This window comes from Berghia stephanieae, chromosome 14 (genome assembly GCF_034508935.2).
Source record: "Berghia stephanieae isolate SIO BIC M18660-M18661 chromosome 14, UCSD_Bste_1.3, whole genome shotgun sequence".
In the NCBI taxonomy this organism is placed as follows: domain Eukaryota; kingdom Metazoa; phylum Mollusca; class Gastropoda; order Nudibranchia; family Aeolidiidae; genus Berghia; species Berghia stephanieae.
Window position 1 is genome coordinate 14,043,917 of NC_088373.1, and position 10,000 is coordinate 14,053,916.

The 10,000-nt window shown below is 34.7% G+C and overlaps 1 protein-coding gene across 1 annotated transcript in view; it reads left to right on the forward strand.

The window, feature by feature from the left end:
- Positions 1–10,000, forward strand: part of LOC144959723 (uncharacterized) — an 81,315-nt gene that overhangs the window by 58,514 nt on the left and 12,801 nt on the right. The window contains exons 11-13 of the mRNA XM_078892403.1: positions 297–611; positions 7,313–7,525; positions 8,153–8,236. Coding sequence (XP_078748529.1) covers positions 297–611; positions 7,313–7,525; positions 8,153–8,236 — 612 coding nt within the window. The remainder of the gene's footprint in view (positions 1–296; positions 612–7,312; positions 7,526–8,152; positions 8,237–10,000) is intronic.

Below are 10,000 nucleotides of genomic sequence, written 5' to 3' on the forward strand. Positions count from 1 at the left end.
GTCAATGTGCGGAAGCCGCGAGGACGAGAGACGCATGCGCACAACCAACATGACGTTCTCTCTCTAATAACTTTTCCGCCGGTGACGTCACAGACAATGGGTGACGTCCAATCAAGGGACTCTACTCTTCCGCTAATCTCATTCCCTATGGACCGACCTTGTACAACTGTGAAGGATTTGAATTTGTGTGAAGATCCTGTACATGTAAAACGAGACATTCTTTTATAAATCTGTGACTGTATTATATTAAATCAGCATTTATTTTAACTGTCTTTTAACTATTGATTTTCCACCAGATGGCCCGACTCGAACTTCAATGCAAATCACTAGTCCAAGCAATGATAAAATTGACATGACCACCAAGGTGACGATTAATTGCACCATTGCAAAAGGGGATTATAATCCGGGCTTTACAGGACCGACATTCGCTATCCTCTCTCCAGCTGACAAGGGATATGTGTTTGACAAAAACGATTCCACCAATTCAGTATACATCTTTACCTATATTTATACTCCATCTCAAATAGGAAAAGTCACAGCTCAATGCGAATTTAGCAATAGTATGAAATCATCTATTAAGGCTACGAAACGGTTGGAATTTACAGTTAATAGTAAGTACCGATGACAAAACTAATAAAAAAATTATTTTTAAAAATAAGCTTTATATAGCGCGACATCCACTAAATGTGCTCAAAGCGCTTTACAAGGGGTCCCTGGTCAACAGCAACATTTAACATATAGGACGGAACATAACGCCTGTTAGGCGATATTACAATTTTTCGGACAAAAACAGTGCTGTAAACGGCCAGGTACTCATTTTATATCCTGAGTACGGTGAGAGAGAGTGAGTAAAGGACCTTCTTCCAAGGACTCAACTATGCTCCGAGCGCGAGGCTCGAACCCAGCACCTTCCGATCCAAAAGCGAGTGTCATACCTCTAGACCACATAGCCACATAAACTGCTTCTACCTCTGCCTCCTTATTTTTGCTCTCCCTTGGACCATCGTATGTTTTTCTTCTCATTCTTCTTCACTCCTGTCTCCTTCTCATCCCTGTCTTCTTATTTCTTCCTCTATTCGCTCTTCCATCTCCTCCTTCTTCTCATCTTCATCCTCCTCTCTACTGATTTCCTTCTCCTCCCTCTTCTCCTCCTCCTCCTCCTCCTCCTCCTCCTCCTCCTCCTCCTCCTCATCCTCCTTTTTCTCTTCCTCCTCTTCCTTCTCCTTCTCCTCCTCCACAGCATTATCATCACAATCATCAAAGTTAATCATTCTCATAACCATACATAAAATATTATTGTTAACGTTATCTAAGTAAGAAATATTTTGGTGCCTGATAGTAAATATTAAAAGGACCAAAAATTAAGGGATTCGAGTTTTTTAAATTCTATTTATAGAAGAAAAAAAAAAGAAGAAGATTAACAATTAGAATAAAGTCCTTCTAATAACATCATAATTGTACTAGACAAGAATCTATTTTATTATAAACACAATAATTACTATTTTGCTGTGATATTATTTTTGTCTGTATATTTGCAACTTCACTCATCAAGGGCAATTATTATTCTATTTTTTAACACTAATATTCATTATCAAGGCAACCCATCCCTTTGAAGTAGGAACCTTGACAACAGCCTTCGTAAACCCACAGCCTGGCTGTAGCTTGCAGCCTGCGTACTCTGAGCCTGACACTGTTCAAAATAATATATGTTACAATACAGGACGACAAGATTCCTGATAGATCAGTTGATAGAGCACTCGCTTAATACGCATATGGACCCATATCAATTTCTGGTTCAGTTGAGATTATGTTTCTCTCCCCATGTTCATCGAACAATCATCGGCGATATATGGGTTCGTTTGAATATACTTTGCAATAGACTAGCGTCCTATCCAGAAGACATCAAGTAAGTTCAACTGCCATTTTATAGCTATAGAAACCGAAATATAGTCCGGCTCTCTGTTTAAAACAATCCACGTGAGACCATCAGAAGAAATTAAACTTTGCTGAGGTTTTTTTTCAAATGAGATCATATGTTACCTTCCGAATCACTATTGACATCTAACTTTTCACCTTCTTTTTCGCGATCGTTGATTAGATTGTGACGTAGTTTTTAACTTTTTGCCAGACTACGAATTAAGGAAAGCTACAGCCAGGCTATGGGTCAGCAAAGGCTACGGTCAAGCTATGAGTTAAGAACGGCTATAGTCAGGCTACGTGTTAATAAAGGCAATTATTAAGTTATCAATTAACGTGGGTTACGATTAACCTATAAATTAACAAATACTATGGTCAGGCTATTAAAATGATCACTTTTATGTACGTTCTAATGCTAATATCGTCATTTATTTAGAGAGTCAGTGGACGACATGACTTAGCAGAGTTATGTAGAAACGCATATATTACAAAACTAGAGTTTTTATATAGGGCAATATCCACTAAACGTGCTCAAAGCGCTTTACAAGGGGTTCCTAGCCAACAACAGCACGTAACATGTAGGACGTGACATGACGCAGGTTAGGCGATATTACATATTTTTCGGACAGAGACAACTCTGTTAACGACCAGGTATTCATTTTACACCTCAATACGGTGAGAGAATGTGAGAAAAGAGCCCTTTCCAAGGACTCAACTATGCGCTGAGCGAGGCTGAAACCCAGGACCTTCCGAGCCGCATATAAATCAAGAGAGAAGTAAAAACAACTGTTCGACTTAGTCAAAGTCATCAATTTATGAATGAAACTTTATGATTGAGAAACATCTTACAGAGACCACATGACAAAAATACCTTTATTACTTCGAAAATGATGTACGAGAGAAGATTTGAAAGCCATGAATAGCAATGCATAGCACTCATCGCTGATAACAGATGCTATGAATTCTAAGGAAAACAGTTAAAATTGATGTGCTGGGCACAGTAAGTGCATAAACTGTCACGGAGAAGACAGTGTAAGATATAGATGGCGCAACCTAATAATGTTGCTGAAGTTGAATTATAATTTCCTTGAAATTTTAAATTGATCAAGACCATAATACATGAAAACCCGAGTTATCAAAGCCAGACGGTTGGATGGGAGGCCATTGATGGTCACCATAACTTAGACGATTGCATGCTGCAAATGAAATTAGAACTTTTTAGATCGGCGGTCGAGAGAGCGGTTATGGAATCCCATGGTTGTCGAAATAGAAAAAAAATAGATCTAGGGATATTTCCTTGTGTGATGCCAACAAAAATATCCTTTGAGGGAAACATTATAGAGAGTCAAGGCAATTTATAAAACATTTAGAAAGACTTGGAAAGCAATGACAGCCCCAGTAATATTTGCTGATGAAATTTCCCAAGAAAGCGAACAAAGAGGACAGCACAGAAATAAATCCCTTTAAGTTTGAAACAAAAATAGGTAAAAAATACAAAAGGATCATCAAGCGATATCTTAGTAAAGCCTTTTAAACTGTCTCCATATCATTGAAGAAAAACAAAGAAGCAATATGAAAATTTCAAACAGGAATAGGACGCATCTATCGAGATATTGTATCTCGCCTTCAAATCTCGAAAAACGCTAAAGTAGTTGCCATCCTAAAAACCAGGAGTGCCTCCAATGACCCCATCTAGCCGTCGATCTAGTTCTTTTCCTTGTTGCCTTTAAAAGCTTCTACAGAAAATACTTTACTTCAACGAATTACGTCATATATAAATCCACATACACCGCTTCGACAAGCAAGCTTTAGACTACAACGAGGTAATATAATGTCCTTGCGCTGACTTTATCTATCAAACCAGAAATTTGGAATATAAAGAAGACAGGGATAGTTCTTATAAATCTATCAGAAGCATACAATACTTTCTGGACTGGTGGACTTAGGTCGAAACTTGCGACATTTATACCGTATAGTCATGCCTTAATTCAGTGTTCCCTTGTTTCTAACACGAATTATATTATAAAAAGAGGTATTAATGACTCAGTGATTTCACCAGCATATCCCAATGTTTACATTAGGGATATACATGACTGCCAATTTTTCCAACTTGGAAACGCAAATAACTGGGCTCTAGATTGTCAATTCAAAAATGGAAAAGTAGTTGAAAGAGCTCCCTGGAAAGGCCACTTGCCTAAAATAGTACTTTGATAAAATGTGTTGAAATGAATATCACAAAATCGGTTTCCGCAACTTTCCACTTGAACAACCGAAATAATTAGACATCACGGTCTGAAACGCAACACTTCTCTCAGAACACAGTCAAAAACATTTTGGAGTTACCAATGACATACAATCAAAGTGTGCATATACCTCCATGCAAATGCAAACATAATTACGGAAAGGACGTGTCTGATGAGAAAACATTGCAAGGGCCAACTCGGAAGCCTCCAACAAGCATATTTGAGGGGAAATAACATAGATACTCAATAATAGTGTAGACATACGTCTGTGGACAACAGCGTATAAGATTAAAGTGCTCTGGTTTGATATAATTTGACTTTGATTGACGTTAAATTGACAATGAGGATAATATGAGTCTGACACAAGTCTATCCTAACACAATGGATCTCAACTCTCAACATCATTGTACTCACATTCACATATAAAGAAGAAAACAATGAATAGCATTTTTTTTAAATAATGGAAACCATCAAACCATCAACAACACTTTAAAGAAAAAATAGAAAAAGCACGAACAGCATCCCGGCTCTAATCTTCTTGACGTTATACATTTAATGTAATAAAAAGCGTTAAAGCTTGGAAAAGGAATGGACTGAAATGCGGATATAATATTACAACATCCTTAACCCTCTCCTTTCTAACCATAGGAAAATTGTCACATTCTTTACGATCCAACCAGCACTTTTATCATTCAGATTTCTTTTGTGATTCACACAATTTAAAGAACAAGGTTTTATAACGTGACACTGTGTTGTAGAGTTTATTTTGCTGATAAAATTATGCGTAGAATATATTTGTTGCTTTTCTGTTTGAATAAGAAAAAAAAACAATTTTTGTGTTGGGTGGGTGTGAAATTTTGGGGAAAATTCTGAAAAGGCTGGTAAGGAAAGGAGACATGGTCATATAAGATCTGGTTGTAAGAGTGTCAGGCTTTCCCAGCACTCATAAGTACAGTGTATAGTAGAAACAAGTTGGAGGATTTAGTAATACCCTTGTCGTTTTCGTTTTTGGCTATCACTGCCATTGCTTGTTAAATAAGGACTATTCGGACAGCTCTACCTATCCACTCCTTGATTTAGCCTTGGTCAGCTTTACATCCAATGTCGACGGATGAGAGACAAGCGTAACCGGTCCATTTTGAACGATTCCATAATAACATTGTTTGTTTAATTTAGCTATTCATCCATTTATTTATTTACCTTTATTTAGTAAGATAAGTTAAGACAAGACATAGGTTTATGAGAAATATTTTCAAAAAAAAAAAGACACAAGGAATTCGAAACCTGTCGGGTGTGGAATTTCCAGACATTTATGAATCTAAAATAGGCACAACAACTTACATAAAGCATCTAGAAAGGTCTGGGGGTAAATTTTACATATCCGACGAATGATTAAGCAATTCTTGCTTGAGTTTCAAAGTTGAAGAAAATTTAACAACATTTTGCCATTTTTTGAAAACCATGAGTTTTGCACTTACCCTCGATGGGCTCATAAAATCTTTTTAAAATTGTCAGAATTCAACAGTAGTAAAAGTGACGGCTTCTTGTGTTCAAACAGGAAATAGAAATCAAAGGCAGTTAAAACTTTGAACAGTATCCAATGGGTCTTTTTGCATTCTTTCTGCGATGAGCTTGATATAAGGAATGTGTGTGTGGAATTTTTCTCGGGTGTGGAATTCCCCCACCTTACCCTACAATAAAAACATATAAAATCTTGGAATTGATTTTGATCAAACTCTCAGTATGGATTTTCAAATAAGTAAAGTATGTCAGTCTATTTTTATAGAAATTAGAAAACTCGAGCTCATAAGACCTTATCTATCGTTGTCTGCAGCTAAGATAATCACTTCTGCATTTATACTTTCTCGTCTAGATTATTGTAATTCTCTTTTGGTAGGCCTTCCAGCTAATCAAATTTCTAAATTACAGCTCATTTAAAACATCGCAGCCCTTATTGTCACTATATCTACTTTTCAAACTAGACAATCACTCATGAATCTTCATTGGTTGCCTGTTGAGGCACGTATTAATTATAAAATAGCATGCATTTGCTACCAAATTGGCTCTAAAGAAAATACCAAAGCACCATTTCGCCATCTTACCTTAAAGATCATCTTAACTATTATTCAGAGACACGGACGTAGACGACTGTAAATTGTGTCATTTAACAAACCCAAAGGGAGGCTAAAACATTTGGGGAAAGATCTTTTAAATTGCAGGGCCACATAGTTAGAACAGCCTGCCCGACGACATTAGAGTTTTAGATTCAAAAATATTTTTTAAACATTTTAAAAAGTATCTTTTTAATAAATATTATAAGATTTGATCATAAGAAATCAAGAAATGTTGTGACATAATTTCATTTTGTATAGCCCCTATATGTTTATTGATTTTATACAATGACAACTAATATTTCAACTTATTAAACAATTTTATGTATCTATTTATGTCCCTGTGGCGCCTGTATGTTTATAATTTTTATATTTACTTGCTTATATGTATAGACCTGTTGCTAATAATTGTATGTAATGTTTTCATTTTTCTTTTTATTCTCGAGATTCTATTGTAAAGCGCATGAAGCCTTCCAACGGGAAAATGCGTTATTAAAGCGCAATCTATTATTATTATTATATTTATTATTCCATGAATTTAAGTGGATGTGTGCGGAGATAATGTATAGGTCAATGATTAGTTTTGCAAGTGATGGTTTTGTAGAGGATTTTCCAAAACAAATTTGACATCGTCTATGTCTATTTTTCTACTTTTTGGGATGTTCTTTCTATCACTGAAATAAATTGAATCGTCAAACAAATTTTAAGAATCAAACTGCACAAAAATTCCTAAAATTTTTTTAAAAGTTTAAATATGATACAATGATAGAACGAAAGATAAATTTTAGGGGAAATATTATCAATAATATCTTAAAATGGGAAAAAATGAGTTAGGGAGTTTTGGAAAACCACTCTTCACACATACAAACACACACATCTACATAAAAACATATATATAATATATATATATATATATATATATATATATATATATATATAAATATATATATATATATATATATATATATATATATATATATATATATATATATATATAATATCGTCTATTGATTACCTTTACATTGTCCGGTTCGTCATCAGAACTGCCGGAGGTAAAAATAACCAACTGTACTGATTATACCAAAGCTGCATCACCACCTCAATGGACCCATACGCAAAATTTGAAAACATGTGTATGTCAGATCACTGATGAAGGGATGCCAAAAGCCAAAAAAGCTACGTGGTCGGATACTAAAAAAACTATTAAAACAGATGATATGTCTGTTTTGCTCATGTACACTCCTGTAAATAAAGGTTGGTCACTTTAATACATTTCCACCATTCATTCAAATATACTCATCATGAACTATTAATCTCATCGTATTGCTAACCTTCTTCTACTACTATTTCTTTTTCATCGTCATCATCATCATCATCATCATCATCATCATCATCATCATCATCATCATCATCATCATCATCGTTGTCATCATCATCACATCATCATCATCATCATCATCATCATCATCATCATCATCATCATCATCATCATCATAATCATCATCATCATCATCATCATCATCATCATCATCATCATCATCATCATCATCATCATCATCATCATCATCATCAACCTTATTACTGTTATTATTATTATTATTATTATTATTATTATTATTATTATTATTATTATCATTATTATCATCATTATTATTATTATTATTATTGTTATTATTATTATTATTATTATTATTATTATTATTATTATTATTATTATTATTATATTATTATTATTATTATTATTATTATTATTATTATTATTATTATTATTATTATTATTATTATTATTATTATCACTATTATTATTTTGCTACTAATAAAAAATTTTTGTAGTTATTATGATGTGGAATATGAATTACAAGAGATAATTTACTTTGTCAGATGACATCAAGACATTTCGATGTACTGCTAAGAACACTTTCGGAACAGTAAAATCTCCACCAGAATTCACTGTGAGACTGGCACGTAAGTTCATTATGTAAATTAATCACCTATGCTATTCTGTGGTTTTTGCTTCTGGTCGTTGAATAAGGTCCAAATAATGTAGAATGCGATTTTCATCATGGGCCCGATGTTTTTTCGTGTTTTCAGTTAAACTAATGTTTGGTCTATAAGGGCCTTTGCCAAAATCTTATCTACGCTGTTCGTGTATTGGAAGTTTTAGCGTGAATGAAAGTCTACATAATATTTAAACAAAAAGAGTCAAAACAATTATTCATGCTGTCATTTATAGCTAGGTACCGTTGATCCCAAAAAAGTGATAGCCAAGAAAATTGAAATGACAATTTCCAGAAACTCACCGAACTTCAACGGAAGCAAATTGACACCTCCATTGGTAGATTTTAACGTTGCTGTCAAAACTTTGTTAATGATAGAATCAACAAGACAACCCCAGCTACGGTTTGCAACAACAAAAATATCAATTGACAATTGAAAACAATATTATCTCCCAAGTAAGAAATAAATCTTAAAATAAGCTCGTAAATGTGAATTAACCCTCCTATATCACGTCTTACAACAGATGACCAGTCGTACAAAGGGCCTACAGAACGATAAACGCTGTTCGTGATACTTTAATGGAATTCAACAAAAGCGAAGCATTTCATGATAATTACTTTGACTATTCTAAAAGACGACTAAGAACGACCGTGGTTGTAACAAGATAGGGCAGCACCCGAGGTTACCAACAGACCTTCGTTCGAGAGCCGATCATTTTGAAGACAAAAAAGTCAGTCATGGCACAGATTACCCCTGTGGTGTCATCATAGTCCAGATTTGAGTCCACTTGACTTTCATCTACGGAAATAGCCGAGGGATAAGCTTTGAGGGAGAAATGTCACTGATATTCAAGACTATAATTGTTGCGGATGTGAGGGATATTCTCCACAAAAAAAATATGCGCTGCGTGTCAAAACATGTTAGTCAATAAATTGAACTGAGTCTCCAAAGATACTTTTAAACACTTTATTTACAGGCAAGATTGATTACAAATAAAACATGATACTTCCTCTTTGACAGTCACCAAAGAAAAAAACCCAACCTCTCTCCGTAGTCATCGTTCTCTAGATTATTTCCGTTCAAAATACACAACAAATTGCGGGCTTTTTGGTATCTGTGAAAATTGCCCGATAATTCCTGCTCTTTGTTGCAATAAAGAAAATGGCGTAAGAAAATATACAACAAAGCATGCATTTCTCGACAAGGGATGCATCTGGAACATGTGCTATAATTATTTATCACTTTTTTCAATGTAATGCGATGTATGTGTAATAGAATTGAATGCTTCCGCAATTTACTAGTAAAACGCTTCGCCATTCTGTCCTGTCCTCTATGAGTGTCGCAGCTCCCGGGTGTTGTCCATTCCTGTCTCATCTAGCAGACAGTCAATGTATGTTGTATTCTGTCTGCCTCTGTTTCTAGTTCTTTCAAGTGGTTCTCATAGCACAAGACTGCTTGCAATCTAAATCAGAAACAGGCTGGCAAAACTATTATCTCTGTCGATAAAAATATATATATTATAATATTTGTACACAGTGTCCTGCCTCGTTCTACATGTTACATGCTGCTATTGTCTTTGAAGATCTTGTTTAGTGTTTTTGATTTTATATAACGTTCGGGATTCTATATTTGGTAATTGATTCAAGATAAATAGAAAACTCCTTTATGAATCGGGTATGTGACCCAGCGTCTAAAAACGGTATATTAAGTCGGATAGAATCGGACCCTAAA